At 44.7% G+C, this 26,160-nt stretch overlaps 1 protein-coding gene across 1 annotated transcript; it reads right to left on the bottom strand.

The window, feature by feature from the left end:
* Positions 1 to 11,684: 11,684 nt before the first annotated feature.
* ptp4a2b (protein tyrosine phosphatase 4A2b) lies at positions 11,685 to 25,247 on the bottom strand. Its single transcript, XM_086014948.1, has 7 exons — positions 25,084 to 25,247; positions 16,150 to 16,452; positions 15,724 to 15,832; positions 15,526 to 15,618; positions 15,312 to 15,442; positions 13,643 to 13,717; positions 11,685 to 12,974 (listed from the first exon to the last, which is right to left on the bottom strand). The coding sequence occupies exons 2-7, from the start codon at positions 16,152 to 16,154 to the stop codon at positions 12,863 to 12,865; spliced, it is 525 nt and encodes a 174-aa protein (XP_085871074.1). The 5' UTR covers positions 16,155 to 16,452; positions 25,084 to 25,247; the 3' UTR covers positions 11,685 to 12,862.
* Positions 25,248 to 26,160: the final 913 nt, after the last annotated feature.

Here is a 26,160-nt window from a genome sequence, read left to right as displayed (position 1 = left end):
ATATAAAAACATTCTGTGAGTTTAGAGGGCCAACAAAATGCTTTGACTGTCGCATCTTTTTCCCTTGTGCCAGCCAGCTTCGAGGTAACCTTACATGTGCGCTCGCCTGAGATTGTCACCACGACGTCATGTCCAAACAAGTCTGAGTCTGACTGAGGCAAAGACCTCGCGTGGACAAGCAGCCTGGAGAGACATTGTGCTTCTCTCCAAGATGCCAGTCCTTGGCAAAGCCTTTCCAAGACCTTCCACTGTCCTCCTCCTTTCCACAGACGCGCAGCTGATGAGAAAGCCCGAGGTGGCCCTCCTTCCCCAACGCCCAACAGTCGGTTAACAACTAGCACGATCCCGGACGGATTTAGCGCTCTCATTATACCGCGCGTACTTGTGTGAACATAAAGGCCCCGCAGGCCTGCAATTCCCGATTTGCTTCCCCCGCTCCACTTTACTTTCTACATCCCGCCTTTGTTGACGACGGAAATTGCCTCCGAGATGCTCGCGCGTATTACCGGCGAGCTGCTGTCTTTGCTAACGCACCTGAGGAGACGCGAGTGCGTATGCATGAAGCCCTTGATTTCCTCAACCCCTCCTTTCCACCGCCGTTTCCTGCGCAGATGCTTCCATTACCTACACCGACAGGAAACGTGTTAGACATCCTGAAAGAGGCGTCTGCTTGCCCGCGCGGGCGAACTCTCGGAATACTAACTAGGGCTCACGCGACGTTTCCTTATATGCGCTGCGCTACCGAAACGGCCTTGAATTATACATGCGTGTCAAACCGCAGCCGGCTTGGCGGGAAGACGGTGAGGGGGAAGCTAGCCGCCAGAGGTCGGAGTTCAGCTTTGTAGTATGAGCCGTCAATTACGTCGCCGTTCTCAGGTGTCCTCCGCCGACTCCACTTGTTGGAGTGGAGTGTAATGCTGCGTGTCGGCGCTGATTGCAATCACTTTTCCCGCCTTCTGCGGGAAGGCGCGCAAACCCCGCTGCAATCCGTGCATTTGCTATCAGCAATTATCAAACGCCGCCATCCCTCGCTATGCTCTTACGACAGCGAGGCGAGCTATTGTGCCACACAAAGGAAACAGGTGGGAAACTGAGCACCGGAGGGAGGGGGGGGGGGATATTCAAAAGGCGTTTGGATCCATGTAATTAGATGCAAACACCTGATGTTGGGCTTGGAATAATACATCTAAAAAAATAACATCTTTTGTGCCATTTGATCTGAGTTGGATTCTGTCTGCGCAAGGTAATGAGATCCACCGCGGGAGCTGCGACAATTCTTCTTGAGGTACAATAGGCTCAAATGCGGCGATGATAGGAACACAAAAAAATTATCAGACAGGGTTAATAAAACAATAATTCTTACCTAATGATGCAAATACGAACCCATGAATCCGACACTATGCCGATTTGAACTTTTACTACCGTAACACAAATTTTAAAAAAGGCAGTTATTGCTTTTCCCCAGACTGCACAGTTTGAGCTATAAAAGGGTGTGGCTTCGTTTCAAGCAAAGTTTTTGGGGGCTGTTTACATTTTCCCCATCATGAGATCAAGATGGCACCTGATAATTGATCAAGAGGACCTCATGGTGTAAATGTTCTTGGAGGGAGGTGACCACTGAGCTTCGGGTGTCGTGGACATCCTTGAGGTGGGTAGGAAAATAAATACATAGATTAATACATAAATAACATGTTTGTTTTTTTTCTTGAGGGAGGAGATTTGAAATAAAAAACGCTGGAAAATATAGGACATGCTAATTCAAAAGTTTAGAGAACTATTTACATATCTTTCAATTTCACCTGAAAACATATTCTCTTATAAATATTGCACATGTTGAAAGCAAATTACAAAAACTATTATCGGGAAATGTAAAGCAGAACCTTGGGACTTTATTCTTAAGTGCATCACATTTATCTAATTTATGAGAGTCCGGGAGAGGCTACCGGTCTCCTCTGCATCTCCAAAAAACACACGATCGTGTTTAAAACTGCTGAGGGAATTGACGGCACGCTGCAAGACTCGATACTTCAACTCATTTGACAGCCCATTTATATGCTTTATTGGTGCCGAGTCCAAAACATCGCGTTTTGATCATATTCTTGCTTCTTAGAGCTACCAGCTCACAAGAAGTCCATTTGTCAGGTCTCCTTACACCCTAAACTTGTATCATTACATATTGTCCCCCGCTATACACTGTATTCATTTGATTGAATTGACTACAGGTAATTTCTTTGTCAGACTGTAAAACGATTTTAGATTAAAGTATCCATGCAGAGAAAGCCAGTAATCCCCCGGGCTGTTGAGGGCCCCTTGAGCCCGTTTGAACTTCCATGTGACAATGAACGGTAAAAGTCTTGAAAGCGCGTATCGAGCGAGAGTCGCCGCCGCTCAGCGGTGTGCCATAAACATACCCGAGAGCGTCCGCGCCGCTTTGATCTGCCCACAATAGTCGAGTACTTTCGGGATAATGCTAAGATCGCCTCTCCACCCCGCTCTCATCCACTCGGCATATCACTCTGGCACAAGTCAATGAGTGAAGCATTGTGATGAGAATCGATAGTAAGAAAGGGCAGCCCTGAAAGGGAAGCGAGACGAGAGCGAGGCCAACGGTTTAACCGTTACTTGAATTACAGCGTTCCGCGCGAAATCAAATGCTGTCCCGGGGACGCTAGCCTTCACCAGTCACGTCGGGCGTTTGTTTGTGGCGCCGCGCTTTTGATTCCATAAGCGGTTTGAACCCGGGCGACGGGCTCGCTCGTTTTGTCGGCCAAAGACCGGAGGCCATCGTTGCCGTTCGCAACACATTCCTTGGCGGCCATTTCGCTCCGAAGGGATCAGCTGTCTGCCGGAGCGCAAAACACCGGGGATGTTGACGTCCTTGAAGTGCTTGGACCGACGGCCCCTGAAAAGGTGGCTGCTCGAGGAAAACGTCAGTGAAACGCAAACTTTGTGTTTGATGGATGGTCTCCGTCCATCCGTTTTCAAGAAGACTTGTCCTCATTCAGGCCGTTCGTACATAAAAAGCACTACAAACAGAGAAAAGACAAAATCGGGACTGATCCCTGAGGCTCCCCCAAAAAAGGTTGATAGTTACCTCTTCATAGCACCAAAGTGACACCAAAGCGCTATCCATAACACAAGGCTGTGCCACTCATTTCAATGGCGTTCTTTGCCAAACAAATTTCATAAGATGGCACCAAAGCACTACTTTGACATCAGACAGGGCTTCGGCGACATCTTATCTACGTCAAGCATCCACCCGGTAGTTCCTAAGCAGCAGGTAAAGCAGGGAGGGTGGGAGGATGGGTGACTATTTGACGTGGATGCACTGCAACCACCACGCTGCCCTCAAAAGATTTAGCTCGCTTGGTAATTCAGGACTGACTCAAACCAAAGTTGAGGGAAATCCACTCACAGCTCTCTTTGATTTATCGCCTCCTCTTCCTCTCTTGCACCTGAGATGTGAGTTAAGGAGGCAAGGAAGAGCTCAGATGCAAGAAATTTCTAATCCAATGAGACACTTGGCTTTAAAGCTGTCATTTGACTACGGCGCCACAAAGTGATGAGCGGCGCGGCGGCCTTATCCGTCCATTGTTGTTACAGCCAATTACGTCAATACGCTCTTTCTCATTCATTCAAGTGACAACGTAGCGCCGCGAGCGTCTTACGCCAAGTTATTTGTGTCGACCGAATAGTTGCTTTCACACCTGCAGCTTTTATCTTGTCGTGGTTTGAAGCGCGACCGAAGTTCCATCTCCAGCGGATCGTTTGAATCACGATATTCGGCGCTTCACAAATGTACTGTTCAAAAATTGCCTCCGTGTCATTATAAATTGTGTTAGCATTAACCTGGTGGACGTTAAGGCAAAGTTTGAATGTCAGAAATACACAACATTGTAATTCTCTTTGTTTTATGTTTACTTTGACAGTAAACTACAAGTGAGAGTGGGTGGGGCCAAGCTGAGCTGCCGTCACTGGCAGCATACACAGCGCTCGTCTCTCCGATTTTTGCTCGCAAGTCAAAGCGGCAAAAAATGATGTCCTATCAATGGTTCATATCTTTAAGCACTTTAAGCCGAGTTATGACGTCAGGCGAATCCAAATCCCATCGGACCGCGACATATTTGACCGTCTTGATTCCTAATTTAAACTTTGGGTTGGCTTGGAATATTTTGGGTACAAATAAATGGCCCTGCGCGTAGTGCAGCTGCTGCAAAGATCACATTATCTATCCATCTGCGCTGTGGGCCCTGATGATTTTTTTTTTTTTTCCAACAGCAATTTCGATGGCAATGCATTCATTTCTAGAGCCTAATAGTGGCTTTTTCCACCAGCCGTAGCTCCACTTTTAGATAATGATTGTTATTTCTGTGCAGATAAATGCGTCAAACTCTTGTTTTATAAACATGTGGCGAGGCTCCAAAGTGGCGCTTTGACGTGGGAGCGTAAATGCAGCGCTCCGCTTTGCATTTCTCCATCGCTGCCGTTTTTCCACGCCTCTCGCAGGTGTCCAGGCGGCTCTTGCAAAGGTTGCACCTGTGCTTCCCCGCTTTTAGCAAAACCTCTCTCTCTCTCTCCTCTAGATTCATTTTAGGAATGCACACTCAGGAAGAATCAATACCGTTCATGTCAGTTCAAAGTAGTGACTTAGATTGCACAAGTCGTCAATACCAGACGGACGCGCGATAAAATAACATTAAACTGAGCTGTGCACATCATCTGGATCCGTTCACAATTCGGAGTTATCCAATTACATGGCACAAACTTGGAAATAAAATACATCATACTCACCAGAGGTGCGAGTCAAACGCTTTTGCTCTGACCTGTGAGGATAAATTTGACTAATTAGTTCGAGAAGCATATCAGTTGCTTTCCAGGCAAGTTAAAATAATCATATTTCGTGGATCAAAATTTACATTTAGGTTGTAAATGTAATGTCAGTGCACGTGACACTCACCGCTCACCATTGGGGGGGTGTCCACAGTTTGCCATTAAATAGTTGATTATGCTGTGCGGCCATGGCGCTAACATTTAAATGCATGCGTGAACAACAAGGCGCTGTTGCGTTTAAAAACCCAATCTGCATGCACTTGTTCCAGGAGCCAGATGTGGCTTTTCCCCGGTCTTCCATCTGCACTAAATTCGAAAGAAACAACAGTTGGATCCTAATGACTTGGGCCACGCTGCGTCTGTGTGCCAGACCGCATGACTCGCTTACAAATTTGTCATTTCCAAAGCTAATAAGGTACGTGCCGAAGTAGGGAACACGCTCGGCGCATCGCAGGCAGCGACGCGCGCTTCCACTCGTGCGAAGGGACTTAGTAAAAGTTCCACGTGGAGGGAAAGGAATTAGAAACACATTGTCGGTCTTCTGGCGAATCATGACCTGAATTGACAAGAGAGGAGAAAGCTCAAACAGCCAATTAGCGCGGGTGCTTGTTAAGACAGCCACTTAACACATTGTGTGTCAATATGGATTGGCCTTTCACAGCTGCTTTGGGGCTATTGATATGAATGCAGATAAGTGCATTAAGAGAGACACAATGCTTTGGGCCTAAACAAGCCCCCGCCCCCTTTTACTCAATTGTGGATTCCTACCCGTGCGACTCAGCTCGAGCGCAAATTGCTCCTCAGCTGTTTACATTGAACCAGAACCGCCCACAATCGGTGAAAATCTGCCATCGAGAAAGCGTACCACTCCCAGTTGAAAACTGACATATAAAACATTGGATGTCTACAAATCAATATTTTTTTGGGCAGTCCAAATTAAAGCATTAGCTATGGAGATTAATTTGAATTTCATAACGCACTAAAAAAAAAATTAACTCGGTTAACGCAGTTTTATTTACTTCCTGTAGCAGCTCACCTATGCTCACTGCGCAGCCAAACTTAGAGAGTCACTGTCACAAAGACGGACTTTTATGTCGTTTTACTTTAAAAAGTCGCTTGACGGCTCATTGGGGAAATCCAAAATATTTTGCACAGCCTAATTCAAGTACCATATTAGTCGTACGTCTTTGGCGTATCGTTCCAACTGTTGTATTTGACAGGAAAAGAATCGTATTCAAGGATCAAAGAAAGCTATTAGAACAGACTTTGAATCGAAATCTACTTTTATTTTTGTTCCACATTAATCCCAAGATTTTACTCAAATAAATAACAGTTTGTAAAGAATTGCAGTTGAAATATACCATTAATGTCTATTAATTATGGAAAATATTGCCATTAATTAGTTAAAAAAATGTCATCGTTTGACAGCACTAATTTGTTTAAATGTCCACTACCTTAATGCTAACACACACAGCCCAATTCGTGACCCCTTCAAAAAATTCAATACCACATCCAAATGAACCTCCTCAATTCACTTCCACATGGATCCTTGACACCAAAATACAACACACCTGAAACAGATTATCGGCATTTCAGTTCATTTAAAAAGGGAAAATTGATTTGACTGGCCACACATAAGGTGTAAGTCAAGATAGCAGATGTGTGTGCCTTTTCAGTTTTTGGGGGCGGGGGGGGGGGAGGGGCAGCAGCAGCGGTGGGGTTCTTGGAACTCCAAAATGGAACAGTGAGTGACAGATACGGGAGGTTAGACGGCGACCCTGCGTGAGCAAAAACGGGAAGATGGGAAGCGGCAGCTGGAGTCGGAAGATGAGAGCGTCGCCGATAAGCAAACGGGCGGATAAAGATGGCGAGGAGGGAAAGGATGTAGGAGAAAAGTGGAGGGATGTCCACGGAGATAAGCCAGAGGGGATTCGTCGCGGAACACAACTAGTCCGGGGAGGGGGAGAGAGAGCGAGGCGCCGAGATGCCACATGGGAGGATGACACTTCTTTTTTTTTCCTCGCACCGCAAAAAGAGGGAGAAAGACGTGAGCGAGGTCAGACAGGCCCGCCGATTGACTGGCAGCAAATCCGCCTGTCATTCGGCATCCACTCGCACTCCAGACGCTATCTTAGCTTGCCACGACGCCACGGGCGGCGTCGCGTGCTCACTAACAAAAAATAAATAGAAACGAGCCTCTGACATTCAAATTGTCTTTGTCATGCCAGAAAGAACAAGGAAGTTGCGCTGGCATTTTTTCATTTATTATCTGCAGCTAATGTATCTTTTTTTTTAATGACAAGAGTTTACAAGGCTAGCAATGTTACGGCAACATTGTTTTGATAGCTTCAAAGTCAAGCCAACGCTAGCTAGCTCGTAAACAACATAAAAAATGGAACAGACTAGTACAATATAAGTTGATAGTTCATTAGTTAGTTTGTGAATTCACTTGAAACTCAAATTGGAAACCTTATTTTGAAGCCCTAACGCTTGTTTGAGACTCTAGCTAGAAACCCTAATCCTAATTTAAAACCCTGCTTTGAAACTGTAACCGTGGTTTAAAACCCAACTTTGAAACCCTAACTACTTTCAAATTTCAGGTCACACGTGCTGACAACTGACTTTTTTTTAAACTCAATTTTATAACCACTGTTACAAATTGTGACCCTACTTTGAAACCCTAATCCTAGTTTCTAATCTCGCTAACCCCCCTTTGAAACCCTAACCCTAGTTTGAGCCCTGCTTTTTATAGCACAAGGGAAAGGGTTCTCCTGGCATGTTCCATGAATAAGACGTGTGGAAGTTAAACAAGGCCCAGGTTTCCTCTAAATATGTGATTATTAATGACCACGCTGTCCAATCCAAACATCCACGATGCGGCGGCAAAGTGTGTCTCGGCAGACTGGTGGCATCCAAGATGCCGCCAGACACAATTCATCATCAGGCTTCTCAAAACAACATTCAGTGCAGCTGGAGAGTCGAGGAAGGCCGACTTGGTACGTTTCTACTGACCTCCAGTGGTCACGTGATGTATTAAGAGGTTGCTTATAAGGGGCTTTACCTCCACCTGGTGGTAGGAAAGGGGAAGTGCTTGTATTAGACAGTTCACCAAAGGGGAAATTCTAGTCACACTCAATTCACTCTTATCCTACTATCCTACTATTTTTAAACATTCATTAAGGTACGGGTTTTATTATACTTTTGATACATTTTCCCCCCTTTATTTAAGCACTATATTAATGTTGACAGTGGGCATATTGCAGTAGTTGTACTGATTTCAGTTGTTTTTTTATCCACTATAGTCCATTTATGAAGTACTGTTCAATTATTTGTAACTTTTAAGTACGATATCGTTGCATTTAATCTTTGACATTAATTTAGGGACAAAATAAATCCTTTTGAAAGTTGAGGTTCTGAAACGCTACAAAAGACCCGGTTGGGAATGCCTGTGGGGAATCACTGTACGCAAAGCCTTTGTGTATTCGTCGGCAGACAATAGATCAGAACTAATTCATGTTTGTCTTTTACATATATTCACACCCGTATCAAATATTTATGACACTAAGCGTATTTGTTTTTCAAATGGGTGCAAGCGCCATCAAACATCGGAGACACACCTCATTAGAGAAACAGTCACAAGCCAACATGAATTTTTAAAGTCCAGACTGGCAACGGAGTTTTGTGGGCTCCGTTAGCTTGGCACAAGGCGCATTCCTCCTGCTTCCTTGCTTGGCTGTTATTGGATTTTTATCATCTCCAGTCAAAACAATGGAAGGAGGACCAACAATGGTCCAACATAACTTCTTTAGTACAAATCAGCTAACTTTCTTCATCCATTTATGCCTGCAACAATTCTTCCACTAGAAGGCAGCGGATTGTTTAGCGTTATGCCGAGTTTTACGAGGTATGGAATGAATTACGCCCAGATCATTTGATAAATTTCCACCATTAATGTGACGTATAATTAATAACACGCAATTAAAACAAATTCAAGATCAACTGAGGAAGTAATATTCAACTACAGATAATGTGATTGCACAAACTCAACGTTAAATGGGAGTCAGCACACACCTCCCAAATCAACTTCAGCTGTTCTAATACTCTTCTTGACATTGTTTTGCTTAGCTTGCTTTAGTTACATACTAACAAGTTACTTGGTTACAACGTTGACTTAGTTGCTTAGTCAAAGTAACATTGAAATTTTCATAGTTACAGTAACAGTAACTTACTTATTTCAGGTAGTTAGAATTATTTCGATTTGTTATTGTAAATAATTGTCATTTAATTGGAGTTAGCACTCAAGTGCCACAATAAAAAATAATGAGTTATCCATAGAATTTTCCTGACATTGTTGCTTGCTCACAGAAGCCTGACATTAACACTGCCTGCCATTTGGAACTGTTCACAATTCCCTCCACCTTGACTGGCCCCAGTTGCAGCTGGGAAAAGAAGAAAAGAAAAAAAAAAAACAGCCCCAAAGAGTGACGCTACCTCTAATCTGTTGGTGTGCTGTTGTTTTGTCGATAAGCAGTGTTGAAATTTTGGCCCAAAAAAAGGTCAAACTTGGTTTCATCGGATCATAACACAAAGTGGAGCCAGTTATGGACAGTTCAAAAGAGCAGTTGATGTATGCACAAAACTTTCAGGTTTCTGCTAAAAAGTAAAAGATAAAAAAAAAACAGATGAAATTTATTTGTGATTAATCAGAGGCTCTTTAACTCGTGGCTGGCGTGTGCTGATTCAAATTCAACGTGACTATCTTTTCTCTACCACAACAGGTGGTTTGCTCCTAAAAGAATAGTTTTTTGTTTTTTTTTCCATAAGTGATCAGGACAGCATAGCATGTCTTTCTGAAGCCCGAGTTCCATCACACGGAAGGAAACGCAAATGGATGGCGACTGTCTCGCTGGATGGAAATGTTTACTGGCAACAGGAAGCTCTCGGGGGCTCCAATCCATTAGCCGCACAGTGCCACCGCTCGCTCGCAGCTCCCGACATGTGACTTGCAACAAATCCAAAACGCCTTCAAGCATATTCTTGTTTTCAGTCACGGTTAAGATTTTAGCGTCTATTGTGTGATGCCTGATATCAATCTTTAAAAGTTTTCCAGAAGCAGCGACTTTGCACTCAGCGTCAACAACCATTGGTGAGCTGCAGTCAACAATTAGGATGCTGTCAGTATCAAAACGAGTAACGTTCAACTCAAGGTGTTGTTTCGGACGTCAGTCCATAAAGCAATCGCTACGACCTCGCAATAATGTCACCAACGTTCCGTAAACAACCTCTCTAAAGTTCCAAGGAAAGGCGGAAACATAAATAGCACGTGAGCAGGGGTCATGAGCTGAATAAGCTGCCTCCAAGCAGAGCAGGGCAAGTCTTTGAAAAAGGCTACCGTTAAAATCTCGACCGGCGTATACTGAAGTGGACGTTATTTTGCAATAATTGTTTTATAAAGACCTCTGCTTCCAAGAATTGCAAACCAGGATAAATCAGTACAATTTAACACATAGTTGCAAATATAGGTGGGTGATCAGTAAGATATATCGTTTTATATGAATGATAACTTTATTTCCATTGTGGTTTGATTCATATTAGGTCTTTTTTCTGGCCAGGGCAATGAAATACCGTTTTTAGAATTTGTCTTATGACACATTTTTATTGTTTAGCTTTCCACTCAGCATCAATCTCGATATTGTTTTACTGTTTTATTGTATTTGTTATTGTTTCAAATGACTGTTTTATTCATTATGGTTAGATTTGAAAACATAAGCTTTCATTTGTATTTTATGTTGTTGATATCTTTTCAATTTTAGTTTGCTTTAGTCAGTTACACACACAAAAACGAATCTTAGTCGCCAAAAACCCTCTCAGTAAAACAAAAAAGGCCTCACACAGCGGGGATAACAAAGCAATCTTTTTTGGCCCAAATGACATAAGGTTTTTGGGAGTTGACAGTTGACTGTAATTTTCCCTTTCAGTGCAGTGTCATGACCGCGTTCGGCCAGCAGGGGGAGCCGTTCGAATGGCTCCGGCTGTTGGCCTTAACCCAGTTGATCAGATGTACTCTAGCTGTGAGTCATTTCACAGCACCACGTCGTCCTGTTCTTTGCACGTGGTGCTGACTCACCCTCCACCGGGGAAAAGGACACGCGCGCAGCTTCCGGCCATTACACATAAGCGAGGGTCATGCGAGATTGCCTTGAAATCACTTTTGCTCCGAGGGCCTCCTGTTATCGCACACTTGATTTTGGCCCGGGTTAGTGGAAGAATAAACAGAGAGCACCTGCAAAACTTCCACACCCAAAGTTGAAAATTGGAGTGGCGCTACACTGGGGAGAATAGCAGGGGCGGAGCCAGAAGGTAGCTAACGGGTGGGCCTGGAATATTTGGGTCTGAATATTGGTCTCACTGAGCACAATCGTCCTGTCCCGACACATCGCATATTCAAATAAAACGACAAACTGAATAATACAAAGTTGGGATATTCCTTAGACAACCACAATTATGCCATTTTTTGATATTCAATCAAATAAAAAACACAATGAAACACTAATTCTAAAATCATTTTATAATTTACTAACCATGTAAAAGTATATATTTCTTTCATGAATCCCACTGAGTGGGCAGTCTGTCAATGGCTCTGCCCCCGATTGATACATCATTTTTTTCTCTGACCCAATTTTAACACCCGTGAGAGAAAACAATTCTGAAGCCGGGCCTGGGTGAAAAACAGATTACCGAGGTCCATGACTCACCTTCGCTGTCAAGTAATCAATCACTGCCTACTTGCTAAAGCCAACCTTTAACAAACACACCTTTCAAAGCGTCGCGGCGGTCAATGAAGAGACGTTGAGTGCTTTTTATTCCATTTATTTTATCTTTAAAGAACCAGTACGAATTGGGGATGTTTTCAAAAAATGGGAACAATTAAAAAAAAAAAAAAAAAAAAAAAATACAACTGACCATTTTCATTCATATCCACTTGAGGGGGGGGTCTCGGTCCGTGTGCGCGCCTCTTAAGGGGAGTCCTATTGTTACGGTGAAAAAGAAAATGTACCTCGAGGTTGCTGAGTTTTGTCCTGTATACATGTCTGATGTAGAATGGTGAGTGTGCACGTGTGCAGGGTGTCACGGCGGTTCGGTGGGCTTTACTGAGGTGGACAGACTATTGCACTCCAAGAAAAAAAAATAAAATATTAGAAAAGACATGGCTCTCAAAAGGAAGAAAAATGAAATGATTGGAAAACAGTGTCCTTGCCCGCTGCCAAACTTGCAACTGCCACACATATCACCTGGTGAATAAATAGCGCAGACATATTCATACTCTGTGAGCCTTTCAAAATGAAAGTGACTTGAAACAAGTGAACAAAGAGGAAAAAAAAAAAAAAAAAAAAACATTACTGCATTGTCAGGTGCTCCCAGTGAGAGTGAGAGTGAGAGTGACAGAGAAAAAAAAAACAACAACAAAAACATCCCAAATATCATAAATGGACAGTCACAATAGGTTTAAGATGCTTTATAAGATACATGAATCTATTCCAATCATAAAATTAATTGTTTGCAGAAATAAAAATCAGAATAGTATTTCGTATTGCATCCTTTTATCACCACTGTATGTGTAAAAATTAGAAAAAAAAAAAAAAAAATCACAAAATGGAAGTACAATATCCCACGATTGTAGCTGAATGAGGTGGGGGGGAGGGAGAAAAAGCTAAAGTAAAATAAAATAAACAAAAGATTCAAAACTAAACAACGGGATGGACTAAAGTTGAAAACAATAGTGGGCCGTGGTTGACAGTAGAACCGGGAGGTGGGCCCGTCTGTGTGCTTCGACCTTCCATTCACTGGTTCAGCTGGTGTACCCCCACCGTCGGAATTCGTTCCATTCGATTACTCGCTTGTTCTCTGTTCAATTAACCATGACTCAGTGTTGACAAATCATCACAACAATTACTGATAGCGCTTCTCCCCGTCTATTTTCGCCCTCCCCCCTCCCGCTCGAGGTGCATAGGCAGGTGCTGGTGGGCTGGCTTTACTGCACGCAGCAGCTGTGGCCGTTGGGATCCTTGAAGCGCAGGCGCATTTTCGGTCGGTATTTCTCGAGGTAAAGAAGCTGTTTGGAGTTGAAGGCTCCGCGTCTCTTCCTACGGGAGAACACGGCGAGAAGGTTTGTGTCGCGTACTTGGGAGACCGGCGCCGTTTCGCCACAAAGCCTTTTCCGATTGATCTCAAAGTAACAAACTCATGCCACTAATAGTAAGCTATTACGTAATGTGCCCATGGCGCAACAGGACCGTAGTAGTAGTAGTATCCATTTGGGCTATTCATTACTGCAGTGTTTCCCGACCTTTATTGCGCTTTTTAAGCACTTGTTTTTCAAAGTTTTAAAGCAAGTCCAAATTTAGAGTTGCACATATTCATTATAGAACCACGCAACACTGAGCTGGAAGAAATGCTATGTAACTATGAGTGAGAATAGGCAGAGATCTCCAACTGGGCAAATAAATAAACACAATTGTTTGTGATCCGAAATTTGTTATTTTCTGCTAATATTCTTTTGTCATTCATCTATTTGTGACAGCAACATATATTGACAGGCGAAACAATGCAAAGCTCTTCCACTAGATGGCAGAAGGTACACAATGAGTTCATTTGTGCAGAAACTTGAGACCGGATCATGATTATTTTTTCAGTATACAGTATAATAAATATATATTTTGGTGGCGTGCCACTCTTTGATTCCACAACCTTGTTTTATACGCCAGTTACAGGCATTCTTTCTTCTAAAGCAAAATAAAGAGACTTGACTTACTGCCTTATGAACTGCACGGCATCCTCATACTTCATCCCGCTCTCAATGAGAGCCAAGGCCACCAAGACCGGAGCGCTGGGAGGGCGGACCAAGGCGGCGGCGCAAGGTGAGGGGAGACAGCGCGGGAATCAGCGAGGGAGGAGGAGGAGGAGGAGAGGAGAAGAGAAGAGAAGATTAAATGCCACAGTTCACATGGTTCGGTGGTGCGACGGCGGGGCGGCGCAGGGGAGGGCTCTTTCAACCTGGCAAACAGGCCTGGGAAATCAACAGGGGTGCGCAGGTTCGTGTTGCCCCGCGGGGCCACCGGGTTCGCGCTACACGCGCAACAATACGACAGTGTGCGGCTTTCTCACCAGAAAGAGAACAGGGAAGAAAAATAAATAGAGAGGGCAAAAAAAAAAAAAAAAAATTAAAAACCTTGAACGAGCCACGGACAGGTCAAATCTCAATGCTGGCAGGGCATTTCCTTTGGGTTTCCCGCAACGTTAGACTGAATGTGAGAAAGAAGGGGCTGAACGGAGAGACAGAACGCTGCGGTGGAGGTTTCATAAAAGGAACAGCAGTTGCGGAGAAAGGCAGCTGGTGTGAACTAGTCTGAACTGAAGCGCACAAAATTAACAAAAAAAAAAAAAAAAAAAAGGGGTTGAGGAAGAGAAAATTGAAGCTACTAACTAAGCAACAATGACAGTTATACAACATCCAGAATGCAAAACGCTGAAGGCCAAACAGATCTGATTGGCTCCATGTGCCTTTGTGGTCAGGAGACTTTTTTTTTTTTTCTCACTAGCTTGCCCACATCATGTGCTTCTGTCTACTTTGTTTTGGGGCTTGTTCCTTTCTTTTTTTTTTTTTTTTTAACCGAGTACAGCTTGTGTGAACTACTCTGCCACGCCGGTAGCCAATGCGCGCAGTTGGCCAATCCAACCTCATGACCGGCCGACAGCTCGCACGCGGACGGGCTTGACTTTCAGCCCTTGATTGAGAAGCATCGGTGCTCAGGTCCGATAAACTCGGCTAAACTGAGCAGCTGAGGGCCCATTTCAAGAGAAGCGCGCGCACGGCCGGATGTTGAATGAACGCAGCGGGCCATCATGGGAGTGAGCACGTTGCTAAACGGCAGCTAGCCTATTGTTCAGCTCGTCGTGCCGTTTGCCGAGTCGGCCGCCCGCGCAGCTCGTCTCGCTAATGTCGAGGCCAACTCAAATACGCTAAAAATAACCCGGGTATGTTGAACGTTGTTGTAGCAACCGGCGAGTTTGAAAGGGATGACGCCAATAGCAGTTGCCATATTAAAACGCGCCGTTGCCTGGAGTGTAAGCTCCAAATCCCCAAAGGAAAGCAAACGTTGCCGCTGATATAAAACATTGATCCAGTCAGGTCAACCCGAATGCGCTACAGTGGAACCTTAGGGGCGCTTGCTCGTTTTTTTTTTTTTTTTTGCTTTGTATTGTGAGCCAAAATTTCAAGAACCAAAGCCCTTACCCAAAAACGTCCGCTGCGTGGAGGCGACTGCAAATTATGCTTAAAATGGATGATTAACTCCGCTTGAAATGAAAAATACACCCAACTAGTGGGTTTGCAAAACAATGAACACCTTCGGACCATTTAAATAAATAAATTTAAAAAAATAGCGCAACTCGACTGCCAGTCCTCTCAGTTCCGGACTCACCGGCCAAGCCCTGCCACACAATGCACGGCGATGCAGCAGCCGGGTTCCTCTCGAAATTTGGTGTTGAGCAGCTTGAGCCAGTCGTCCACGATGTGGGTTGGGGGAGGGGCGCCGTCGTCGAAGGGCCAGTCCTTTCCCAAAAGGAAAAAAATAATAATTCAAATATGACCAAAAAGGAGATTATACATGAATCAGGGTCATTGTGGTCCCTCACCAAAACCTGAATCCCTTCCTTCTCCACTGGAGCCTTGTCATAGGTGGCTTCACATACTCTCACCAGCGTGTGCACCGCAAACTTTTTGAGCTCCTGGCGGGCATGTGAAAAAAATAAATAAAAAGACCACGCATATATAGATGCCAGACCACTCGTAAACGGATGCATGTATGCGCACAGGAAGCCATGCGGACATACCTCGGTGAACTTGTTAAGGGTGGCGTTGGTGGGGTTGTGGGTGATGAGGAACCTCATGCACTCGTAGGTTATCTCGACTGCAGCGGGGCGGTTCATGTTGGCGAGACGGCTTGAAAATACAAACAATTACAATGCAAAACGCTTACAAAACAAAAGGTCACTGTTTGGCTCAGAGGTCTGTAAAGAGAGACTTGCGTAAATGGCGGAATAAATAAAGGAGGACAACAAGGAGACGATGGGTCAACTAAGGCGGGTGATGTACACAGGACGGGGGAGGGGTGGGGGATCAAAGTCCAACGACAGCCCAAGATGTCAAAATAAAAATTATACAAAGCCAAAACTTAAAATGAATATTTAAAAAAAAAAAAAATACAAATACAAATACAACAAGAAAAAGATGGACAGACTATCCGAGAGTCAGTTTACCCCATTCAGGAGAGCTGTTTGTGATTGGCTGTTCAAAGAGAAAGCGGAAAGCAAAGAGTTGGCGTATTGGCGGGGCGGTCGGGCCGACGACTACGCGTTCGTTATCCAGGAGGGAGGTCTTCTTCCTTTGACAATTCCAAAGTCGGCGCTTCCGAGGACAATGGCCAATCAGGGGGGCTTCTGGCTCGCGTAGTCTTTCGGGGGGCAGCCGATTCACTTCTCCACAGTGGTGAGGTGCTGTGCCTGGCAAAATTCCCCGCTCACACACGCCATATAGGTACGGCCCAAGTCAACACAGAAAGCCTGCGGAGAGAGGAACCAGGGATTACTTCACAAAGTCAAACCCGGTGAGCAAGCCGGTGACGACATTTAGTTGCATTTCTCAGATATTACAGTTAACTGCAGACTGTGAGAAGGGGAAAAAAAAAGAAAAAAAAAAAAAAAAATCAAACGCTGCTGCTTTTTCCAACACAAGTGCCTGTTATGCTCGCAGATCAATGGTGGCCTCTGAACTTCTCAAGTGTTTGTTTTTCTTTCGTTTCACCAGAACTCGAGTAGTGTCAAAAAAAAAGAATAACAACCACCACTTCTAATTTACGAGGCAGCTATGACCCGATGACACCTTTTAGTGCGCTCACTGTCTAATACGAGAGCGCACGCACGCACTTCTCCCAAGCGCAAGCGTGCCAAGCCCTTGACAGTCTAAACCCGGCCGCCGCAAACTGGTTGGAGCCGTCTCGGAGCAACGTGCGAAGGGGGCAGGGTTAGAGGAGCAGAGCGCGCCGGAACTTAAGTGGCTACGTAGAGGAGGCGGCGGCGAGCGAGCGGGAAGCGCAGGCAGGGAGCTTGGACTTTAGCACCGTGTTCACAGGCTGTAAGTCACAAGGTGAGGATTACGGGGCGGGCAAAGCTTCAAACGGGGCCCTCCGGTCCCACGCTTGCAGTCTTCGGTGTCTCTCCAAACTTAAAATGTAGCGCAAGGTGATCCCATCATTGATTTGACCTCAAGGCTTTGTTCAGACGCCGCCGCTCTGATACAAGACAAACAGAACACTTGCTTATATGCTGCAAAATGGACATCGTGCGCGCTGTAGTGTGACACAAAAAAAAAAAAAAAAATGCTACGCAGACTACGGAGCCCCAGTGAGCTTCTCGGCAGAGAAGTGGGTCAACTGTACGCAACGTCAAGCCTGCTGTCACTGTGCTGTCGGCAAGGCATGCAAATCACTTGGGAAAAAAAAAAAAGAAATAAACAAATAATCACGCTACAGTCGTGTACGTCGGTTTGTGGAAGCCGAAGCGTGTTGAACACAGGAAACAAGATGCAGATACGCAAGGCTGATTACAAGCATTTTTGTTGTATTTAGAACTTGCATTTAATTTAAAAAAAAAAAAAAAAAGGTATAAACTACTATGTATGCATTTGCATAGGTGCACACATTAAGAAGCGAAAAAAACCACCATTAGGCCCCTCAAGTCAAATTGGAGTTAAAGGTAGATCATTTTCGAATCGAGTAACAAATACATTCCCATTAATGATAAACAAACCTTGAATTATTACTTATTTCATAAACTTAACTCATGCAAAAAAATAAATAAAAACCTATTTATTTAAAAAGAACCATTGATGAAAATAAATAATCACGGCTAAAAGCTCAACTCTTAACAGATGGCAGGGACAGATAAATGAATGTCTAGCTCCTTTACAGTATAAAATAAAACTGGGAGAAAGGTCGGCTGAGAAAGGCTGCAGCCCGGCAAAAGGTCCCTTGGGGGAACTTCCCTTGGCGCTCACCACATGCTTTACTGTTAAGGGAAAGGCCTACAAATTCTATGTGTGTGTGTGTGTGCGTGTGTGTGTGAGAGAGATTCGCGGAGGGTTTCCCAAATCAGCTGGCCTCCAACAAAAATCAACAGTTGACTGAAGAGAAAGAACAGAAAGCGATTAAGAGTGAAAAGGGCAATTGTGAGACAGCTGAACGAGGCTGCGCTCGCCGATAAGGCGGCCGCTGCTATCTCGGGAGCGGAGAAGAGAGCGCAAAGCTAAAACAGGTGATAGTGTCAGAGCAGAATGGGAACCAGGGCAGGGGTATCCTGCAACTGCTTACTCATCACTTCATCAAGACGCCTAAATATTCATGAAAGTCTGGAGTAACGGCGCCCACTTTACAACCGGGAACGTCAATTCAAAAACGGAAACCGTCTTGATTGGACTGGGGCCATAAGGATCGGAGGAAAATACATAAACGTCGAGACGAGAAGTGTTTGTTTGGTAGGTTACAGAACGTAATGTCTCGGTGCCTTTTCCCTCTGTCCCAATGCAGGCCGGCCCGTCTAGCGGTCTGAGGGTTGTGCCAGAGTCTGGCTCCTGTTTTGTCTGGTTCCAGGCTGGGCATGACCAGACTGTGCAACCTTCAAGCAGCCGGAGGCCTAATTTGCTGCGTGGGAGCCGAGTCAATGGGGGCAAGGTGGGGGAGGGGGGGGGGGTGTCATCCGTCGCAGCTCGGAGAAGCAGGACGTACGAAAAAGGAGGAGGGGGGTGAGCGGGGGAGCTCGGTTCTCCTTGGGAGTCGGAGCGGCGTGGACCGCAGCGCGCAGATAAAGGCTACGTTAACTATGCCCTACATACTGGAGACACCTGCTTGATAGGCACTGTGCGCTGCAAGTGTTGCGCTTTCCACCACTTTGTATTACATCCCAGAACGGCGATACAATAGTGTCCACGTGGCAGAATTCCATTTTCTATGCTGACAAATTGCAATAAAAATACAGAAAAAAACTCATTTGTATGACGGTTTAAAATTTGAATCAAAACATTGTTACTACAACAGCTAGCATATTTTTTTCTCTAGCGTCTCGCACCCAGTTAACTCCGCTGCGCCCAAAAACGAAGACGACCGCCCGAACCGTAGATGGCGACGCCGACTTCTGACTCGCCCTCGCAATCGTCGCCATCCGAATGATTGTCCGCTCAGACGGGTTTTCTGTTAAATGCAACCGCTGCGCTCTTCTTGAAGCGATGTCGCAATAACACTTACTGAGAACTTTGTCGCTATCGTTTTGAAATTGAATTTTCTACCCAGTTTCATCTCTTACCTGTCGCCGCTTGACCTAAATAAAGCATGAGGCCAGGTGTCACTGAGCCATGTTTGCATAGCAGTGAGTGGACCTGTGTACTGAATAAAAAGATGTTCCTAAATGTTCAAAGAGTCCAGGGATTAAGGCATTTAAGGCGTTGTCAAAAGACGTCCGGAAGACAGCGTGAGCTATGAACAATAGATGAGCCAGAGGCATTGAAGAAACAAGCCCGAGATAAAGCCGGGGATCACGCCTGCTCAGTGGCCTAGTTGGCTGCGCGCTATGACGCCAGTCTTGTTGACTGCACACAAACCATCAACAAAAACAATTCATGTGGGCTACAAACCTCCAAATATCATTCGAAGCGGCCACTCAAACGACACCGCTTTTTTTTTTTTTTTTTTTAAACTTTGCAAAAACGATACATTCAGACTAGATCCCAATCGATCTCATTTTCCCAATAAACTACGTTGTCGAATTCTAAAAGATTCTGGTGGCCCTTTCGTGGTGGCTTTATCTGACAGCAAATGTGAAAGCCGCTGAAGGCTGAGACGGAAAGCCGCCGAGTGACAGGTTACCGCGTCAAGGCAAGGAAACGAAAGACGAGTTGAGGCTAAACACCCCCCGGCGATGTAAACGTACAAAGTTAACCCACTTTCTACTTGACAGCAACACAAGTGATGTGACTGCAATTGGAGCAAAGCACGCTGATGACTGACAGATGATGTAACCACTGCCATCCCCAAATGTTTCCTGTGGGACGTCGGAGACTTCCGTTGCGCGGCGTCGGCTAACTAGCAAGCGTCAACCTGGATGAGACACCGAGCCTTCATTAGCTCTCTAGTCCGGAGTCTCTGGATCACTTTTGTTCACATTCATTCTAAATCGTTCCGTAATTTAGAGTCCGACCAAGAGCCAACTCTTCAAGCGGTCATTATGGTTCGAATGATACTTGATGATGACACTTTCGATAACAGACAGCAAAAGCAAACGCTCCCGTGTCTTTCCTTGCAGTCGTTCTGCTTTCCAAGTCTGTTCAAATGTGTACGTAAGGAGGGAGGGCAAGTTAATACACAACCGTTCCAAGCTCAAAAAGACAAACACTCCCGTACGTACACATGCGCTCACAAACATAAAACCCACTTATCAAACTCCTTAGCGGAATCGCTTGAGAGGTCCCAGATAACACGTGAGGCGATCAACGGCTGCGATCCAGGCTTGCTACCTTTGAGATACCAAATAGGAGCATAATTACGACCGCCGATGCCCGCCATAAATTCAAAGATTGCAGACTGCAATGTTATTACTCCACCCTTAGATTAGGGGGATCATGTACATAACTATATTCAACAATACTTTAGTTATTTATTTATTTTTTTTACACTTTGCAAAAACTGCAGCGGATTACAGAGTGAGCGTTGAAACGCAAGCATTCCAAACAACCGCAGATGATGTTGCAACTTGGTCATTATAAATGCAGGCTTCCGAAGGGGGGGGCGCCTCATCTATTTTTTGAAAGTGATATTTTTCTCCTGCCAAGTGTTAATCTGCCAAAGAATGCAGCAATCTTTGGGGATGTCAAGTTCCACAAATTAAGGCGTCAAGCGCATTATTTTAAAACGGCCAGATGAAAAGACAAGATCTGATTTTGACACGAATGGTTACGGGCCAGTGAGCGCGCAAACAACGAGGACATAAAAGGGTACGTTCAAGCGCAATTGTTGCTGGTGGCAGGTAATAATTAATACAGCATGCAAGTGCCTCCTGGTCAGTTACGCTTTAGAAACAATTACTCAAGTAACTCAAACAATGGTATGCAGAGAAGGAAGTTGAAACCAAAATGTTAGTTTCATTCGACACTTATCAGTCACAAGCACGAAAAATAAATGCCTGTTTGGCTCCGTTCAACAAAAACGGCCAAAAACACAATAGAAGACTCGCCGCAACAAAGAAGGCAGACAGCAAACGTTCTCAACGCTCAAATTGTTGCTCAAGGGTTGCTTAGCCCCACTGCGACATCCTTTCTTTTTTTTCCTGACATTTAGAGACCAACTTGGCCTTCGGACAGCAAAGCGGAGGGAGGGGTGGGGGGGCGCCTGTTGCTATACCGACAATAACCTCAGCGGTGGTAACAAATGTGTCCGTGGGGAATTTAGGTATCCCCTGTGAAGGGATCAGAGGCGAGCGTGGTGCTTTCTAAACATTCACACAGCCAAACTTGACAGCTGTCAGGGGAACTTTTCACGGTGGTGGCTCACGGCAACAGCGTTCACGTTCATCTCTCAATTTGCAACTTTTAAGAAAGTCATAAAAGGAGGACTGCGCGTGCGTCGCCATCGAAGCCGCCATCTTGCCATTACGGCCGCTCTTCACAGCTTGGGGCCGCGTTGAGGAGTCACACATTTCACGCGTCTAATAACCTCCTTAAGGATATGAGGAACATAGCGTGGAGTCAAACATTGCCGCGGCAACCAGAAAATACAGCTTGTTCTCGTGCTACTACCCCGTCGTTTCTCAGCCGCAGTTGCTCCGAACCTACAACGCTGCCTGGAAAAGTAAAGGCCAACAGCGGCATACATTTGCTTACTACTACAGCTCTAATTACGCTATAAAATTTTGGGGCAGAAGAAGGTATTTGCATCTGCGGGTCTGGTGCCTATAAAAATACTTTGCAGTGGAGCTCACCAACGCTCACAAGATCATATAGCGCGTTTCCTACCTGTCGCTTTAGCGTCATCGAGATGAGTCGTCAGCATGCCAGACGCTGCCGGCGCCGCTGAGCCGGTCCCTTGCTCTATCGCGGCGCTGTGGCAACAACCGTAAACGAACATTGCGCTAACAAGGGCACGATTCATTAACCAGTACAGGGCAGATGAAACACACGAGGTGGCCATGGCGACGCATAATTCTCTATGGCCTTCCGCTTACTGCCTCCGAATGAGGACAAAACTTTCACTTTCACATATTAGCATTCCACAACGGACTAATACCAAACAGGATTTTGGGATTTCTAAATGGTCAGATATGCTCACTTCCATATTTTGATCTGCAGCCTGACGGCAACAACATGAGTGCACTTCTCCTCCTGTTATCGTGTTACTGTAACTACGATGACCTGGCAACGTGACAGTTAACCAACAGAGAGATAAAAAATCAAAAAAAGGAGCGGCTTATAGTACGCAAAGTACGGCAAACCGTTAGACAGAAATGGACACACAGGCAATGGGAATTTGTCTTCTCCACGAATGAGGGCCTTCCGCTCTGCTTAAATTGACGGCTGTGCACTGACAATTGGAAAGTTTGTTGATAGCTCGTCCAACAACTCAAGTTGCATATACGTAACCTTGGCAAATACTGAGTTGACGAAAGTTGCATTTGTATTTCTTTTTGGTGCTATCGAATGAAAAGTACACATCTCCGAAATGACAATTTTGCGTTTTTGATCCAATCACAAAAGAAATGTTTTTTTGTTGTTGTTTTTTTTTTCCAGAAAATTTAATAAAGGAATGTGGAGACGTGCTTTTTGTTGGGCAGCGACGTATCAACCTACTGCGTGCATATACATCGCGCAAGGTTTAATACTGTTGTAAGCCAAGAGCAACTAGATTTTATTTTTTGTATTTTCTGGATATACAAATATTAGATGAAGAACTTCTGCCACCCTCTTTTCATAAAATTATAGTTCAAGGGTTTGACACTTGAGGGATTGCAAAATAACTTGTGATTGTTTTCGACTGTTCTGTAAGTTGAACTATATCATCTCTGCTGTCGGCGCCTTTGTGTGAGTCACACACAAACATCTGTTACTGTGGTATCCGCAGGTGGTTACAGTGTAACGAACCATTCCGCGAAGGTAATTTAGTTACGGATGTGATGAATGATATCCCTGTACCTCTTGGATGGCTAAGCTGTTATGGCCTAAGGTGATCACAGAGGCTTAAAGGTTTCATTCAGCAAGCAAAACAACAGCAGCAGTGCTTTGGAATGGATACGCAGATACTTCAAATTGAAAAAGTCAAAAGTAGAGCTCGTTCAAATCATACAACTTAATTGAATTGGATTTGTTTTTTCTATGTTGCTGGACGGAGCTATGAATATAAGTGTGTAACAAGCAAGCAATAACAGTCATAAAAACATTTGTCAGTGTGCCAAACCATATTTAAGAAAGCCAAAACTATCGCACACAAAAGACCACCCCCCTATTGTGCAATTTTTTCTTCTTCGATGCTCATATCCAGTATCATAAGCTACACACCAAAAATTATTACCGACCAGGGGGACTCCGTTGGAAGGTCATACATTGAAAACTGAGAGGCATGGGAATGCGCTGGGCCTTTAGTGTCACAGCTGCTCGAGTCAACTTCCTCTCCGAGTACACTTCCTCCTTTCACCTCGGCCCACATGGTTAAATGCCGGAGTCTTATATGCCTCCAATTTTACAGTACTATAAAGACACAACTAGTGCATTTCTACGCGAAAGGCAGAGAAGCTGCCTGGTTTTCTATGCATGTTTGAGTGCCAAATTGAACCGCACATCCCCTGACCGCCATCTGCTGATTCTGTTTGGCTCTTGATCATTATTTTGTAAAGCTGGGCCCTCGTCTTTGTATAACTATTTGAAGTTGATCATAAGTACAAGCTTTCCAACGACATGTGTGGAAAATTGGATTACGATGAAGAAGACATCAAAGTTTGAAACAAGTACTGGACAAAAAAAGGTCACGCCTCAAATCTCCACCCCTATTGTCTCTGCATTCAGATTAGCCAGCAATTCTTGCAATTTCACCCGTTTTAAAGGGTCATAACTTTCATAGTACTTGCCTCGGAAAAAATCATACCTATATATTTGGAATAGGGTTTAAAAGATCTGTCCGACGATGCTGGTCTCGTGTAAAATCAATTCATCTTTGGAATTTCACACATTCCACTCCTACTAGATTCACTGCAGATTTGGTACCGAAAACAATAAACGTGCATTGTTGTAGGTCAGCTGTTGCCCCAAGTGTTGTTATTACCATATAAGCGTGGTATAACGTTAAATATGACACGAAATAGGTCAACCGTGCCCTGGGTCAAGTTGGCCACAAAGGGCGGAAGGCAGCTAGCTCGTTCGCCAGCTACACCTTAGGAAATCTCTAAATCGCACAGACAAGCACAAAACGCTCACCTGTACACAAAATCTAACATGGGAACATCGAAACGCGTTCGCTGACCACTTAATCTAATCGAACCCTGAACGTTGCACGTTTAAGTTCACGAGGAAAGGCTCGTTTTTTTCCACCCCGGAGCTAATGGCTAGCGTTATCTTGATCGTTTGTTGGCTCAAATAAGTGAAACAGACAGCCTTGGTTCTGTTGAGACAATTACTGCATGATATGAGCGTGTCAGATTTACTCCAAACGAAAACAAAGCCCTGCGGATAATGTTAATGCCCGTTAGTCGTGACCATTAAGTGCCCTCTTCTTTGCTTCTCCGGTTCCGATAGCAAGCAATGTAGCATCGTTAGCTCGCAGGCTAGCTCCACTCTCGACACTTTGTCGCCTTACGCGGTAATTACCACGGCGGGTTGTGCAATAACACACTCGCCTCGGCACTAATTTCACCCGAAGGAACTTGAAGGGGGTAAAATACGAAAGCACGGCGACACGACAGTGTCAAATGAACGCCGCTAACGGCTACATGCTAACGTTAACGTGGCTGCATTAGCGCTCCACACTCTTTGAACTTACTTGAGCTAACCGCTGCTAATGCTAATCTCCGCGCAGGTCGACGTGTAGTGCGGCTCAACACGGCCACCCCGCTAACGTGGGCAAATAGGCCATTTTTCCTTCGTGTTGGGCTAATTGGCATACTTACAAAGCGCAGGATGAACATTGAAATCCAGTGACTAGCCCGGAGAAAGAGGAGCGAGTGCGGAAAGCGCTGTCAAGTTGTCTTTTTGTTCCTCTTCAATGTGGCAGCTTCGTCTGTTGTTTAGGGAGGAACCTTGCTTGGTGTTTACTTTCATGGCGATCGGAAATGTTGCTGTATCAGGAAGCGGCGAGAGAAATCCAATCACTTCTCCAGTTATTTTCCTTTGTCAAATGCCTGCTTGGAACTTATAATCGGATAAATTTCTTATACATATATATTTTGATTGATTACACGCATAACGACAGATTCCTGATTAAATAATGCGTGTTTGTGAAATGTGAAACGACAAAATAGCCTGGACAATCCAAACAACAAAATAAACTATTCAAACACGTATGCTGCTGTATAATGCTGTTTATAAAAGTAGATGAGTGCTTGTGTAAAGCGAAGTCAAGCCGTTTTTGCACATATTCCCTTCTGGAAACCCGCGTTTACGAAGACCTCAAACATAGCACGAGATGTCTGACGTCAGTGTGACGTAAAAAGAATCCGGGTCCATGATGACAGTTCCAGAAAGCTCACATTATCTTAGTGCTTGTGGCTTGTTTTGCGTCATCGCACGACAGCCCACGGACGAACAATGGGAGGAACGGCGTGTTGTTCCCTAAAATAGTGTGCGTTTATACACGACTGAGGTAACTTTCCAGTTATAGCGCGTGAATGTAATCTAATCACATGTTAAGTATCATGTTAGTCATCATTCATGACTACTAAATAGTTAAAAATAAGAATACAACAAGATGAGAAAAAAATACATACTCAATAATACGACACGGAAATACCGTTGATTTAAATTAATGATAAAACATTTGTTGTTGTCCAACTATTTAAACCGATACCTGTGACGTCACCTTGGCATTCCAAGAAACGGCCTCACATATGCGTGATCCCGGTGGTGTCCACTCAATACAACTTTAATAAAGCAGAAGTGGAGTTAAACCACGAAACGGATTGTAATGGCATGTCTCCCTCTAGTGGGTGTTTGGGGAACTACAACCTCAGCATTCCAGCACAGCACAG

The sequence above is a fragment of the Filicampus tigris genome, chromosome 18 (assembly GCF_054856515.1).
Source record: "Filicampus tigris isolate MCC_2025a chromosome 18, RoL_Ftig_1.0, whole genome shotgun sequence".
In the NCBI taxonomy this organism is placed as follows: Eukaryota; Metazoa; Chordata; class Actinopteri; order Syngnathiformes; family Syngnathidae; genus Filicampus; species Filicampus tigris.
Note: the sequence above shows the minus strand (reverse complement) of the source record. Positions and strands in the feature narration are given on the sequence as shown.

Excerpts from the sequence above, each read along its gene's own strand:
- ptp4a2b (XM_086014948.1), bottom strand. Across the intron at positions 13,718-15,311 it reads TGTGTGGCAGGGCTTGGCCG|CGCTCCGGTCTTGGTGGCCT; the intron begins GTGAGTCCGGAA and ends CCGCCCTCCCAG. Across the intron at positions 12,975-13,642 it reads GCCGTGCAGTTCATAAGGCA|GAAGAGACGCGGAGCCTTCA; the intron begins GTAAGTCAAGTC and ends GTTCTCCCGTAG.